Source organism: Pipistrellus hanaki (assembly GCF_964339955.1).
Source record: "Pipistrellus hanaki genome assembly, chromosome: 1".
Classification (NCBI taxonomy): domain Eukaryota; kingdom Metazoa; phylum Chordata; class Mammalia; order Chiroptera; family Vespertilionidae; genus Pipistrellus; species Pipistrellus hanaki.
In genome coordinates, this window is record NC_140503.1 from 125811769 (window position 1) to 125828518 (window position 16750).

The 16750-nt window shown below is 40.5% G+C and overlaps 1 protein-coding gene across 1 annotated transcript in view; it reads left to right on the top strand.

Moving 5' to 3' along the window:
* Positions 1–16750, top strand: part of GPR158 (G protein-coupled receptor 158) — a 334424-nt gene that overhangs the window by 26927 nt on the left and 290747 nt on the right. The window contains exon 2 of the mRNA XM_084867984.1: positions 12940–13045. Within this exon, the coding sequence (XP_084724110.1) occupies positions 12940–13045 (106 nt within the window). The remainder of the gene's footprint in view (positions 1–12939; positions 13046–16750) is intronic.

Genomic DNA, 16750 nt, shown 5'->3' on the forward strand with positions numbered 1-16750 from the left:
TTATATTGATGGGCAAATTATACTTTATTACATTTTCTTTCTTAGCAATTAAAAAAATTATGACAACACATATTCGGTAACTTTCCTGAACCTTATTCTCTTCCTCAATAAAGTGAGAAAAGTACTTCCTCTTTTATAGGATTGTTATTTGAATAAGATGAGTCAATATAGGCGATCTCTTTGTATTGGGTTCCCTGACAAGAGATTGTCTTACTCCATTCAGAAAAGCTCATATTCAAAGACGTGATATAAGGAACACTGGAATGTGTTTGCTAAAATGTCCTCTTGTTATTTAAAATTTAAATAAAATGTACTTCAGAATTATTCCAGTGAAGGAAAACCACAAAAAGAGATAGGCATGAAGTCTGCTACTTCTGTAAAAGCAGCAGACTCAAAAAAATATTTTTGAGGAAAACAAAAATACAAAGATTGTATTTGTAGATGTCCCTTCTGATTGGTCTTACTTTATGATATATTTGTTGAAACTTAAAAAAAAATCAAACTTTAGTTATTTTTTTTCTCACATAAAATGTGCAGATCTTCTCAAGGAAAGTGTGACCCGAATTCCAAAAGTCCTTCCAAGAACAAGAAGCCAGACAGATGGAAGACGTTTGTCACTATGCAAAGTTTTGGCAAGCTTCTCTGGACATCTCTGCTGCAAAATAGTGAGGGGGAGGAGAACATTTTCTTGCTTTACAACAGACTGTTGTCAAATTCTTTCAGATGTTCTAGAGGGGATTGGACTGTGTTCTTGGTTCTTTTGCACTTCTAATAGTGATGAGCTTGAGCTAAATGACAGAGATACTGGGTGTTGTTGTGAACAATATTTTTTGAGGATGAGTCCCCAAGTGAGGAAGTTACCCGAAGATGACTTAAGTCACTGAAACATGAACCTATTTTTCTATAGTTCTATGGTAACAGACAGGAAATCACTCTTCCTTCCCTTAAAAAAAAAGTCTCTTTTCTTTCCCTTGATCCCATATCATGCTCATGTTATTTGTGTGTAAAGAATTTTAATTATATAATTGCTACATATTTCATTACTTTGTTTTTATTTTCACAAGTATATTTTAAATATCTTTGCATGTTGCTATCTATAGTGCCAGGCAACTTCTCTATTGCTCTAAGTATTCTACTGCTGTATAGATGTAGAAACTGCCCAGTTCCAGATGGGTACCCAGATTGTCTTCAGTTTCCAGCCATTACAATAATACTGGGCCAAGCTTATATCCTCCTTTATGGACTTGAGCAAGGAGTTCTTTGAAAGATAAACCCTAGAGCAGGATTTCTGGGTTATAGAGAGGAGTAAATATAATTTTATGAGATATTGAAAGATTGCTTTCTAGACAAGCTGTATCAGTCTACATACCCACCAGCAAAGCATAAGGGCTTCTAAAGCATCATTTTCCTATCAACACTTACCATGATACGGCTTTCACATTTTTTTGCCAGTTTAATGAATGTGTAGTAGTCTCCTCTTATTTTAGGGGAATATATTCCCCCAGTTGATGCCTGAAATCGCAGATAGGACCAAACCCTATATATTCTGTTTTATCCTATACATACATACATACACACATACATAAATACATACTTATGTAGTTTAATTTATAAATAGGCACAATAAGAGATTAACAATAATAACTAATAATAAAACAGCAATTATAACAATCTAGTGTACTATAGTTATGTGGATGTGGTCTCTCTCTCAAAATATCTTATTGTAAAATACTCACCTTTCTTTTAAAAAAAATATTTTTATTGATTTTTTATAGATAGGAAGGATAGAGAGTTAGAAACATTGATGATGAGAGAGAAACATCAATCAGCTGCCTCCTGCACACCCCCTACTGGGGATGTGCCCGCAACCAAGGTACACGCCCTTGACCAGAATCGAACCTGGACCTTTCAGTCCACAGGCTGATGCTCTATCCACCGAGCCAAACCGTTTCAGCAATACTCACCTTTCTTGTGATGATGTGAGAAGATAACATGCCTATGTGATGGGATGAAGGGAGACATAATGAAATCAAATAAGGGTGACTTGAGTAGAACCACTGCAATACTGCACCAGTCAATCTGATAACTGAGCTGGCTACTAAGTGACTAATAGGCCGGGAGCATATACTTCCTGGATATGCTGGACAGAGGAATGATTCATGTCTTGGGAAGGAGGGAGCAGGATGGCACATTGTTTCATTACACGACTCAGAATGACATACAATTTAAAACTTATGAACTATTCTGGAATTTTCTATTCAATATTTTCAGACCATGGCTGACTGTGGGTAACTGAAACCACAGAAAGTGAAACTGTGGATAAGGGGGACTCCTGTACAGTGATATCTAACTATTGTTTTAATTTGCATTTGTCTATACTAGTAAATTTAAGCATGTCTTCATGTGCTTGTAATTTTGATATGTTTACTTGTTAATAACCTTTGTTCATTTCCTAATGCAATTCCTATATTTCTATAGCATTGCAAGAGATCCTGGTGTATTCTAGATAGTATTTCCTTATCAATTTTAGACATTGTAATATCACCCAACATGTCATCTTTCAGTTAACTTTGTCCACAATCACTTTCCTTGAAAAGGGTATTTGATTTATTTAATCAAAAATTGGCCTTATACTTTTGGGTTTAAGAAGTTTTTCAATACCTTGTCACAAAAATATTCCCCTTTATTTTTATTTATTTTAGAGAAGGGTTGAGAGAGAGGGATTAAAAGAGAGAGGAAGGGAGAGAGAGATAAAAAGAGAGAGAGAAAGAGGAAGAGAGAGAGAAGAGAGAGAGAGAGAGAGAGAGAGAGAGAGAGAGAGAGAGAGAGAGAGAGAGAGAGAGAAAGGAGAGAGAGAGAATGGAGAGAGAGAGAAACATTGATTGGTTGCCTCCCACATACACCTGACCAGGGATAAAACCTGAAAGCTAGGTATGTGCCCTGACTAGGAATCAAACCTGCCACTTTTTGGTGTACTTCAACCAACTGAACCATACCAGCAAGGGTACAAAAATAATATGTTATATACTACTAACTTTAATGGTTTAACTCTCACAGTCAGGTCTTTAACATCTGGAGTTGTACATGGTATTGGATAGAGATCCATTTATTATTTTTATTTCTTTACTGAGCCAGATTTTCAAAACTATCATTCTTTATCATATCTGTAAGTGCATTATATGCATACTAGAGGCCAGTGTATGACTTCTTGCACTGGTTGAGTCCCTCAGCTTGGCCTGCACCCTCTCACAATCTGGGACCCCCGGGGGATGTCAGACTGCCGATTTTGGCCAGATCCTTGCAGGCCTGTGAGGATCAGCCCAAAATTGGCAGTCTGACATCCCCTGAAGGGTGTAGTAATGCACGAAGTAGCAGGCAGCGGAGGAGGAGCCCAAGCCTGGGCCGGGTGCAGCTTGGCCCGCTGTGCCTGCTGCCACCACGCGGTAGTGCTGTCATGGAGGCCGGAGAGGCTTGTGCTGCTGCAGCTGTGCTTGGCTCGCCAGCTGTGACCCTGGCTTCTGGCACCTGTTGGTCAGCTGAGTGCCACCAGGGGAAAGCTCCTGCATTGAGTGTCTGCTCCTTGGTGGTCAGTGCACATCATAGCGACAGGTCAATCAGTCGACCAGTTGAATGGTCGACCAGTTGCTTAGGGTTTTTTATATGTAGAGATATATGTCTCTGAGCCTTCTATTTGTTCCACTGTTTCCCATATCTGTTTTCCTGTCAATACTATTATGTTTTATTGCCATGGTTGGGCATGATAATAGTACCAGCCTCATTGGAATGTTTGTTACAGGGTGTGCATAAGATTATGCACATAAGGCTCTCAGCTGGTGCCTGACAGGTACTAAGCCTTCCTGTTGTCGCTGTGATTATCTGCCCCTGCCCTCACTGGGCTTAGAACCCGTGTTTAACTAGCAATGTAAGCAGGTGTGGAACTTACCTGCTCCGTGTCCTGGGGGTCCCTGGGAGAACACGGATTCCAGATTCCCGGGCAAGTTGGCTCTGCAATATGAAACCCCTGAGGGTCAGAAGTCCAGCCGGGTCCCAGCATGTGCTCCTGGTTTCCGGAGCAATACCCGCGTCCTTCCCTCTCTTCCCAGCACAGTCCTGTCCTGCCTCAGTTGTCACTCATGCCAGGAACCCCTGTTTCATCTGTGTGCACATCTGTTCCCCAGCAGGTCCCTCCCCGTGTGCCTCCCAGCTCTGCCCTGCACGTGGGCAAATCACTTCACTGCTCCGCGCCTTTGTTTTCTCATCTGAAAGCTGGGAATAAGGGTGCCGGCCTCCTCGGGTGGTTGATCAAACCAGGTCACCAGGTGAAGCACTTAGAAGAGTGCTGGGCCTGTTTTAAGTGGCCGTTCAGTGTCAGCTGTTCTGTATGACTGGTGAAAGGCCAGACTCCTAGGTTTAGGTGTAGGGGTTCTATGAGGTGCCACTGTCCTGTGAAAACCCTGAATGAGAATCTTCAGCCCCTTTCAGAAACTATGAGCTTATTAGCATAATAACCCACCTGTGAAGGACCTTTTGGCTCCTATAAGCACTAACAACAAAGAGTAAAAAGCGTGAGGCCTGGGCCTGATGTCTGTCCTATATCCAGTGTTTCCCAAACTTCTCTCATGATGAGAATCACCTGGTGGAGTTGTTAAACTACAGATTCCTGAATCCCAACTAAGAAGTGCTAAACTAGAATTTTTGGGAACATATAGGTAAAATTGTATACTTAACTAGTGTCTAAGACAGCACTATTTTAACAACTCTACCAGGTGATTCTCATCATGAGAGAAGTTTGGGAAACACTGCATACCAATAAGTTGCTGGTTAGATTCCCTGTCAGGGCACATGCCCCTATTGTGGCCTCAATGTTTCTCTCTTTCTTCCTCTCTCTCTCTCGCTCTCTCGCCCAAATAAATGAAAACATATTTTAAAAAAATAAAGTTAGTAGTGAAGCCATTATGGTCCCATGCTTGCAAACTAGAAGAAAATATAACTCAACAAGAATAAGAGACATAAAAAAGAAGAAATTATAGCAATAAAAATAACATAGAATTCCAATGAGGAAGTAAATGGGCATCTAAAGGAATCCACGTGGCTACAGGAGAAATCACTACTGAGACTAGATTAAAAAAAAAAAAAAGTGGGAAAAATGTATTTGCAGCAAATATCTGATAAGTACTTAGCATCTTTAACATATAAGAGCTCACACAAATCCTATATAGTAAAAGCCTAATATGCAAATCAACCAAATTGAGGAAGACCAGTAGAAAGACTGGTGCACTGACCACCAGGAGGCAGATACTCAACATAGGAGCTGTCCCCTGGTGGGCAGTGAGCTCCCACAGGGGGGGTGCTGCTCAGCCAGAGCCAGGCTCACAGCTGGCTAGTGCAGCAGCTGTGGCAGGAGCCTCTCCTGCCTCTGTGGCAGGGCTAAGGCGCAGTGAGCCAAGAGGTAAGGAGCAGCAAGCAGATGGGTGGTAAAGAGCGAGGAGTCCTGAACTGAGAGAGGGATCCCAGACTGCGAGAGGGCACAGGCTGGCTGAGGGACCCTCCCGACCCCCGACTCCCAGTGCACAAATTTTTGCAATATGGGGCCTCTAGTATGATTATAATTAACACCACTGAACTGTACACTTGAAAATAATCACGATGGTAAATCTGTGTTATGTACACAGTATTTTACCTCAATTAAAATTTTTTAAAATTAAAAAACAAAACAAAACTAATTATGCCCTCCTTTATCCTATGTCTCCCTTTTTGTATTCATTCTATCATAGTTTCCTAGAAAACTCCGGGTAGTACTCTATATTTTGCCTAGAAACTTAGTTAGATCCACGAATTCATTTAAGAGGTGACAGTGTTGGCAAAGTTTCCACCTACTATGTAACAAACATCTCTTTCTTTTGCCTCCAATATAGTTTTCCTCATTGCCCTTCACAGCTCACCAGCATATTCCTACTTTTCTGAATCATCTCTTTGAGGGCCTTTCATCTCCTGCCTCTATCTGGTCCCAAACCCAGTGCCACAATTTTTAGATGTTAACAAAAACAAAACAAAACAAAACAAAACACAAAAAACAAAACAAAACAGAACAAAACAAAACAAAAAAACACACCACTGAAACCTGTGGAGAATTTTAGTGAGTTTATTTGAGCCAAAATGTGCCGGGAAGCAGAACCTCAATGAATTGAGATAATACTCTGAAGAATGGCAGGTTACATTTCTATTTACATATTGCAATCAAAGGAGATTCATAGGTGGGTTACATGAAATTCATTGGAGATGGATTAAGGAGGCCGGAGAAAGCAAAGCGGTGGGAAACCCCTAGGACTGGATAAAAAGTAAAATGATGGACACATACTTAGGTGGGTACAGGAACAATTAACATGATAATGAAGAAATTTGAGGCATCTGTCCTTGTGCCCACCACATTTGGTTGTGCCCCAGGGGCTCCAGAAAAAAAAAGGGAAGTTACAAGTTATCCAGACATCTCACAGATATGTTATCTTAGAGGAAAAAAAGGCAAATGGGCTCAGGAAAGATCTAAGTTGATCTTTGTCAGGGAAAATATCAGCCTAGGAATGACTGCCCACTATAACCTGTTTGTAGTGATGGTTATTTTAGGTCTCTGAGTTTGCAAGACTGCCACACAGGCCTCCCCTGAGCTTGTCAGGTTAGCGTGTGGCTCCTTTCATCCACATAGAGATGTCAGCAACTCACTTCTAGGCACCAGATTCTGTGCTGGTTATCTACTGTTAGGAGTAGGTGACTGAAGGCAATTAGTCTATCAGCATATTTTTTAATCAACTCCTTATTTCAGCATAATTTCTGCCCTGGAACTCCATCAGTATTGACTATATGTGATGTTACTGTCAATTTCTTTTTGTGGTGATGGAGCAGGAAATTATTGTCTAAGGTAACATGAGTAAGAAGCAAAAGTAAAATTTCAAAACTTGCCTTCAACCTCTTTAATCTTTGTTTCCATCCATTCACCCATAGCAGTTCATGACAGTTTTCAGATTACTTGGGTGTTCTCAACCAATCTTAATCAATCAATCAATATCTCCCACCCTCTCTTCCATTTTCCCTCCTTCCCTTCCATTGATTGTTTAGCAACTCCTTGCTTCTCTCTATTATATGCAGTTTCTTTAAGGTTAATAATGGGATTTAGGAGCTAAGGGAAAATGTGAAGACATAGGCCATATAATTTTAGTCTGGCTGGAAAAAAATCATTAAAAGTAAAATATTATAGCTCTAGCCGGTTTGGCTCAGTGGATAGAGCATTGGCCTGCAGACTAAAGGGTCCCAGGTTCCATTCTGGTCAAGGGCACATGCTCAGGTTGTGGGCTCGATCCCCAGTGGAGGGCATGCAGGAGGCAGCATATCAATAATTCTCTCTCATCATTGATGTTTTTATCTCCCTTTCCCTCTTCCTTCCTCTCTGAAATCAATAAAAATATATTTACAATAAAATAAAATATTATAATATAATGTACTAAGCAAGTTATATGAAAAAGCTAAGCACAGTATATTATGGGGAGGCTAGGGAAGTGGCTTTTAAATCAGACTTGGAGTTCATGGAAGGCTTTATAAAGAATATAGGCAGGAATTATCCTATATAACACATGTGTCAAACACAAGGCCCGCGGGCCAAATCCAGCCCGCCAGGCCTTGCAATGTGGCCCGCACCGCGCTGTCATCACTGCACTCCGCTGTCAGTTTATGACATTGTCAGTTTATGACTGTTCAGTAAACCATTCGGCCCGCGATTTAGGCTGGATTTTAGATTTTGGCCCCTTCTCTGATTGAGTTCGACACCCCTACTATATAACAAAAGTATAATATACTGTCAGACTGAGTGATTCGGTCAATCACTTGACCAGTTGCTATGACATGCACCTACCATCAGGGGGCAGATGTTCCTACTGGTAGGTTTGCTTGCTGCTGGGGTCAGGCTGATGGAGGCTGGGTAAGAGGGCTGGACATGCCCTGGAACCCTACCGAGGTCCCTCTCTGGGCGGCTGTCCCCCATCGTCCCTGATCAGGACTGGGTGAGACGGCCCGATTGCCATCCAGGCCTAGGGACCCACCCATGCACAAATTCATGCACCAGGCCTTTGGTAATAGATAAGGGGCTTTAGATATAAAAGGATCTCAAAAGGAATGGTTTTGTGAGATAGTACAAATGTTTGGGACCCACATGTAATTTTGAATGGTCTGGAACAAAGAATGTATGCAGTAGAGTGGTTGGAGCAGGGGTCCTCAAACTTTTTAAAGTGGGGGCCAGATCACGGTCCCTCAGAGAGCTGGAGGGCTGGACTATATGAACTACTAATTCCTACTGTAACACCTTGGCTGCGCTCACTGCCCAAAAAACCTGGCGGGCAGGATCAGACTCCCCTGGGGGCTGCATGTGGCCCGCGGGCTGTAGTTTGAAGACCCCTGGTAGAGGTAAGGGAGGCCGGAATATAATGTTATACAAGGAGTTTGAATTTTTATTCTTTAAGAGAGTGGGAAATGTCAGGATCACATTCTATAGTTTTGAGGAAAGCAGTGTTTGATCCTTAAGTGCTAGGGCCCCCTATTTGCATTGTGGCCTTTCTCTAGTCTTGGAATGAGCACTGTCAATGAGTTCTGTGGTGAATTATTTCTAGTAAAATTTCCAAAAGAAAGCCATTTTAATTATAACTTGCCTCCATTACCATTTAGCCTAGGTTATGCTCATTTTTGGAAACCAGCTAAGGGGAGGTTCAGGATTATTTAGTCTGTGTGTGGTAATATAAATTAAAGTTCTTTGCAGTCACTTTAGTGTATAGCTAACTTATTGCCAGCCATCCTAGTATAGAAATTATGGTAATAATCTTACTAACCATCCACATTATAGCACAAAGATGTAGGCCCAAAGGCCATATTGTGATATAAGTGTGTTTTCATGAGTTTGTTTTTGTTTCTTAAAGGACCCTAATATAAGCGTTATGACCTACAAACTAGGATCTTCACTGGTAACAATGCTAGAAACTGAATTAGTAAGCTGCTATTAACAACGTTCAGCCCCATGGATGGAGGTCTGAACCAAAGCAGTGGTAGAGGGAACGGAGGGAAAGGGTCACCAAGACAGAAAACATGCTGGGAGTACAAGGTAGGTGACTGGGCAGCTGTTTTGGTGGATGGTGAGTTTCATAACAAATGAGTTATCGCCTTGGGTAATTGGAGGATGGAAGCCCATTCACAGAAAGAGGACATGAGGCGGATTGCAAGGTTGGCGTTTTAGGTGTCAGACAAGGAGAGGAAAAGGCTGGTCTGCAGTTTAGTGAAGCACCCAGGTAGGTGTTTGGGGGATATTAGTTGCTCTATTTCCCACTCTCTGGCCACAGTTTACCTCACCTTCCTGTGTTTAGCCCAGGAAACATCAGCCACTTCCTATCCCTTGGAGCAGGGGTCTTCAAACTACGGCCCGCGGGCCACATGCAGCCCGCAGAGGAGTCTGATCCGGCCCGCCAGGTTTTTTGGGCAGTGAGCGCAGCCGAGGTGTTACAGTAGGAATTAGTAGTTCATATAGTCCGGCCCTCCAGCTCTCTGAGGGACCGTGATCTGGCCCCCACTTTAAAATGTTTGAGGACCCCTGCCTTGGAGCTTCCCAGTGGGACCAGCTCAGAGGAGCGGACTCAGAGGCATCCCCCCTCCTTCCCCCCTCTCCCCCAAGGGGCTCAACTGGTCTAATCTCAGTCTTCCCATGGGGGCACCTGCACCTGTCTAAGCCTCTGCATCGCTTTTGGCAGTGTACTTTTCCTCACAAAGAGAGCTTTCTCATCCCACCTAATCTCCCAAACCCCCAGTTTCCCAGCAGGAAGTCAACACACCTGCCCTGAGGGCTTTGTAGGTCCCCTGGCGCAGAGGCAGAGGCGCTAATGAGGATGAGTCAGCGCTGACATCCCAGCTGGTTAAGGCAAGCCTCATTACCTTGGGTGGTTGTGCACAGCGCCCAGAAAGCTTCCTGAGCCTAGCTTAGTCTGCGGTGACTTTTTGGTTCCCATATGAACCGGGAATTAAGAGGGAAAATCCTCAGCGATTAGGATTTCTTCAGTCAGTTTTCTCAGGGAAGGAACCAGGGTAATTGTAGCCCCCTGGAATTCCGAATTAGCCATGTCGCTGAGCTAGCTGGGAGATTACAGGATTTCCACCGTCTTGCAACCAAACTCTTTCTAGTGGAGCAGGATAGTTGAGGAGAACTTGACTTCATCATTACTAACAGTTGTGGGACAAATAGAGATGCGTCTTTTTAGTATTAGATGCCTTCTAAATAAGATGGTCACAAAAGAATACCAAAATGTTGTGGACAATCATAGTCCAGTGAGAAATTTATCTCTGAAGATGACTGATAATGTGAGTGTGTGAATACCAATCTGCTGTGTTACCTGGAGTGTTGAGTTAGAGCTCTCACTTCTGTGAGTCTTATCCTGACCACCCTTTAACAAAGAGTTTAATGTACCCATCTCTTATCACCTGCTTCAAGTTTACTTTTATCCTTCATTGCATTTTTTACTTTGTAATATATGGCATAATTTATTTATTTATTATAGTCATCTTTTATTAGTTGTCTATCCCACACTAGAGTTAAGCTCCTGAAGGGCAGGTTTTCCCCCCCTCCCTGCTTATTAATGTATTTCAAAGGCTAAAATAAGTTTGGCTCAAGGTAGTCAATAAGTATTTACTGAACTAATGAAAGTAACAATTTGCTATTTCTCAAAGAGCATAAAGTAGAGCCTGACTGGGCTTGCATGATTGTTATAAACTATATGGAACATTGTTCTATGGAAAGTTCTGGTAGTGATGGTGGTTATCAAGTCAACAAATATTTATTAAATCCCTACTATACTCCCAATTCCCCAGAATTTAGCATCTGTTCTTCATTCAACATACCAATACTTTAAAAAAATGCTTTGTGGTGTTACTTGAGGGTAGGGCCTATGTGGTTTACCTACATAGCATCTGTTACAGTGATCTACACTAATAAAATAGAAAAATTCAAATTGCTGTACCTCCATGACACCCATCAACCAACCAGGGGTGAGTATGCAAACTAACCCAGCAAAATGGCTAGTTAATTTGCATATGCAGGTGCGGAGCCTCAGGTGGGATGCTTGCTACGAGGAGGTGGGTGGGGGATAGAGCAAGCTATAGGAGTGGTGCTCCGGTTGGGAGCAAAGCCAGGGGAAGAAAGGCCTATTCTTGCATGAATCTTTGTGCAACGGGCCTCTAGTATGCACATAACAGACAATAACTATTTGTTGAAAGAGCAAATAAATGAACTGGGTTAAGTTTGAGGGTTACCTGCGAATCAAGTTATTTTTCATATGAACATTTGTTTTATGAAATTATGGACTACATGAGTAGTATTTTGCAAACTGAGGTCTGTTTCTTTGAAGGATTTCTAAGTTTTCTTTGAGAAATTTTGGGTTTTCATTTCAGTGTTTACCTGAAAAATAAACTTACACATATTGGGTTATCTGGTTCACAAAATACTGACAGAAGTTTTGGTGTCCCTGTTTGCTTTCTATCTCCTTTTAGCAAATTAGCATTACATAGTATAGTACTTTGTCATAGGTTAATAAAAAAAGATCAGATTGCCTACACCTTATCACAATCCAGGACCCCTTGGGGGATTTTGGAGAGCTGGTTTCAGCCTGATCCGAGCAGGCCAAGCAGATGGACCCCACTGGTGTACAAATCCGTGTGCTGGGCCTCTAGTATACATATAAGATCTTTGGTTAATTTCCTTCTGCTTTCCCCCTTTCCCTCTTCCCTCTGAGATTCATCAGTCTGTTCCTTGTTTCCATGCTTGTGGTTTCTGCTCCCAAGGTTGAGTGTCTGCCCCCTGGTGGTCAGTGTGCATCATAGCTACTGGCCGGTCACTTAGGCTTTTATATATTATATGTAGATTTCATAGTGAAAATAGTTTAATATGGGATTGTGGGGCCTTGAAAATGTTTTTGTTTTTTAGTTTTAGTGGTTTTTAGTGGGGTGTTTATATTTTACTCATGTGTTAAAAACTATCAGCAAAGGTCGAGCTTCAGAGCTCAGGACACAGAATATTGATTTAATTAAAGTCCAGGTGTGGCAGGTCAGTGCAGGACAGATATTTATGCTGCTTCTACTGAGAGTGGTGCTGGTGATGGTGAAAAATAAAAGAGACAGACATTAGGAAAATGTACAGAGATTGGTTGGAGAAAATGGAGGAATTTTAGATATAGTTGTAGCTTTCTTTTGCAGTTATGCTTCTGGCCCTAATTTGTGAGTTCTCTTTTTTTAGTGACTTATCTCTAGTGGCTAAGTAAAAGCAATGATTTTGTTTTTAGATTTTCAAGAAAAATACTAATCAGCATATTTGTAGGTAATGTAAAACTCTGCTTTGAGACCAAAAAAGCTATTTAAAGTCACTGCTACAGAAAATCAGAGGAAAGAGATGTTTATTTCCTGATATGGTCCTCCCGTTCTGATTAAACCCCCCTTCATTCTCTACATCCTGACTCTGCAATGAGAAGTAGCAGTAGAAAGAAATAAGATGAGGACTTTGTATTAATTTACTTTATAGAAGGGATACTTGGAGTAGGTGTTATTTCAGAGTCAACTTTGCTCCCATGCCCAGAGAAATTCTGTCTGGGGTTTAGTCAATCAACAAATATTTATTATCACCTACTATGTGCCAGGTATTATATGGGGAGCTAAAGACAGTGAACAATAGATATTTATTATTATTCTGTTCTATTGTACCTTTATCTTCACTTGCTATACATTAGTTGAATATGAGTGAGCGATTTCAAAATTTATAGTGCATTATTTATGCTAATTTGTCTGATTTCCAGGACAGAATACAGAGTTAGAAATTGTAAAGGCTCAAGCTTAACTTGTTCTTTTTATCTTTTATCTTTCTCTGTTTTTAAGGGGTGTCATGAAAGTGGACATAAATCTTCAGAAAGTAGACATTGACCAATGTTCAAGTGATGGCTGGTTTTCAGGAACTCATAAATGTCATCTCAACAATTCAGAGGTAAGAACATGAAAATAGAGCCCGTAAAAGCAGAAGTACAGAAATGTATTACTTATGATCTATTGCATTTTTGTGGGTAAGTGACCAAGAGATGCTTTACTGGGAAAATGTCTCCTATGCAGGTCTAAGTGTTGTCAAATGAACTGAAAAAGAAGTAGGAAATTAAATTTGTGCAGAATAACTGTTCATTTGAAGACTAAGAAAAGGAGAAACTGAAATTATGTCTGAAGTTGGGCATTAGTCAAAGGCTGATCCTATTTTTCAAAAGGGACTGGAAATTAAAATAGCAATGAAGTGAAAAACCAGTCCTGGAAGGATAAACCAGCTTATGCATATTTTAATGAAAGATGATGCTTGGTGAAACCTTGATGCTATTCATTCAGACACACTGCTAGAATATGAGAGAGAGAGAGAGAAAGAGAGAGAGAGAGAGAGAGAGAGAGAGAGAGAGAGAGAGAGAGAGAGAGAATATGCAGGGAAATATTAAAAACAAGAAGAAAACTAATAGGGACTTGTAAAAGGAATGTATATGTTGGCATATATATTTCCAATTTTCATTTTTTATCTGTGCCTTATTTCATGGAACTGTGTATGGTTAGGAACAGGCATAGAGATTATAAATCTGAAAATAAGACTATCACTTGTCTTTTGTAGTTTCAGACAGGAAGTGTAATGACATCCTGATTTCATTTTAGTAATCTATTTCTGAGACCCAAAATTTTAAGAACAGATGTACAATAAAGTTCTTGTTCTTAAATACTTGGGTTACCCAACTTTCAGTCCATGAATGTGTGAGAAAAGTCATCTTGATTTATTTAAAACTAGAGGCCTGGTGCCTGAAGTTCATGCATGGGTGGGGTCCCTAGGCCTGGCCAGTGGTCAGGGCCGATCAGAGCCTTCCAGCTGCTGGCCAGGGCCTTCCTTCATTCCACACTACCCCCTGGTGGTCATAGCACATCCTTGTGAGCGATTGAACTCCCAGTCTCTTGGTCAAATTCCCGAGGGGACACTTTGTATATTAGCCTTTTATATATATAGATAGAGGGAATAATCCCATAAACGTAGTGATCTACATCTTTAATCCACTTTTTTTTTTTTTTTTTTCCCTTTGTGAAAGATGGTTATACATAGTACAATTTTAAGGTAAGGAATTATTAATCAAAGGGAAAATTAACAATAAGCACTTATTTGTGCCATTACTAAATAGAAAGGTGCACAGACATGTGCATAGCTCTTCATGCCTGAACATGTGCTCATTGCATATTTCCCTTGTACATTCCCCACATATTCTGCCATACCCAACCCACATACTTTCATACCTCTATCACTCCCCAAATAATCATCTCCAGTTCCCCACTTTCCCTCTACACTCCATACCCACCTCCACGTGCCCCCATTCTCCCTACCACAATATCCCTCAACTCTGCCACCCTCTACAGGTGAACCCTCTAATTCCCCCACAATTCTCCACATCCTCCTAAATTCATCACATATTTCCGCCATATAACCATAATCCCAAATCCCCCAATATCCAGGCACATCCCCACGTATCCCAGCACCGTAGCCCACATCTCCAAAAAGCTCCACATGGCCTTCACTTCCTTCACTCCCCCGCCGGCACCTAATCATGCAAGGAACTGTTTCTGTCTTGTCAATTCAGTTAAGATCCTCTTTCATTCCTTTTATGTATTCATACAGTTTTGAACATTTCTGAGTATCCACTTTCCTGTGAATTATTTTGACATTTTGAAAGATATGAATTTCAGTCTTGGACCTGGTGAATGTTTTAGCCTGATTATTATCTCCATGCCAATGGTATATAGTCACTTCTTCGTCTTTTAGCCAGAGTGGATTTTTCTGCATGGGTGTCATCTGTAGGTGCTCATTTCTGTAGGTGTCATCTGTAGGTGCTCATGTTTCAGTGGTGCTCCTGGGTGGTGCAATAAACATTCTGTTTAGAACCAAAGAGATTATTTTTCAATGTGTTACAGTTGCTTCTTGCTTCTAACAATCTTTGTGTAGTTTTTGTTCTTTTTATAGCAAACTTATTTACCTATTTATTTGACTAGATGGTCATAGTGGAAGAACCTCTTTCTCCTTTTGAAGGATTGATTTATATTTGTTGCATCAGAATTATTAACTTTCTGTGTATTATTTATTTTTAAAGCTTTCAAATGAATTAAGTTAGTTCTAGATAAAATATCCTCTATTTTGCTTCACAAAAATTAGGTTGGCCCTAACTGGTTTGGCTCAGTGGATAGAGCATCGGCCTGGACTGAAAGGTCCCAGGTTCAATTCCAGTCAAGGGCATATACCTTGGTGTGGGCACATCCCCAGTAAGGGGTGTGCAGGAGGCAGCTGATGGATGTTTCTCTCTCATTGATATTTCTAACTCTTTATCCCTCTCCTTTCCTCTCTGTAAAAAATTTAATAAAAATATTTTTAAAAATTAGGTTGAAATGTGTGACTTTGGGGATTATATATGAGAACACTATATATATATATATATATATATATATATATATATATATATATATATATATATATATATATAATTCCTATAGGAAAAAACTGGAAAAACGTATCCTAAAAGACAACCCACAGTTCAATAGTCCTCTGTGGAAAAGTTATAGAAAGAGGTTCAGTGGTATAAAAGTAACATCACTAAACACTGAAATGTCTATAAGATAAGTACGCTACCTCCTTTTCTTGCTCAGGTGCTGGAGCTGGGAGTAGGAGATCTTGATGTGCCAGCTGAGCCCATGAGGCCCTTGGTGCTGGTTTGACTTAAGCAAGCCTGCCATGGAACTCTTCATATTTTTTTGTTGGGCTTCTCTCAGGTCCTGCTGGTGGTGTTGGTCACTCAGGGCACCTGCAGCAGCTTCATACCACATCTTCAGTCTAGTGATTAGCAATAGTCTTTCAATTCCTCCCCGGTGCTGATGTTAACTGGAGACTAGGAATTAGTTTCTCTTGGAGTTTCTACTGCTTGGGGAAAGAGAAAGAAAGGTATCTTGTTTAGACATTATTTTTTATCTGCACTGCCTCTCCTTTGTTCCTTGTCACAAATCTGTTATGGACTCCAAGAATCACTGTGTAAATTGAGTTCCTTTGGAAGTAGTTAACATGAGTCATATCTGTAGGATGTGAATGTCCATATCATTAGAAAAAGAGATGCTCATCATGCTTACTGTGGGTTCTTTCTTGCCAATGTTTAACACCCTTTCTTGTAAATACTAGAGGATGTTAAAAATTTCAGATTTATAATTGAGGCAAACTTTTCACTTAAAACTTTTTTCCTAGTATGTTGACTTTTCAGTTTCCAAGTTATCTTAAACCAGAATTGTGAGTCTGATGTTGGAAACAAGTGACATGTAGACCATTTTAGAAAGGTGTGGAGTGGTTTGTGAGGAAAATAATTACTCAGTGGGTACAAGGTCTATGAGGCCACTACCAGTATTTTTTGAAGGGCGTAGTAAAGAAAGATCTGAATCGGCACCCTGAACTGGATTGCAGGATTATTCTGTTTTTGCAACTGATTCAGATCATTCTAGCATGGACTTGATCACATTGTTAGCACCCACTGAAATAATTCTTTACCTATTCTCATATCATTGTTTGTTTTGAATATACAAAATCTTCTCTTACATAATAGTTTATTTAAAACATTAAAAATGAGACTTATTATGTTTTATTGGTATTCTT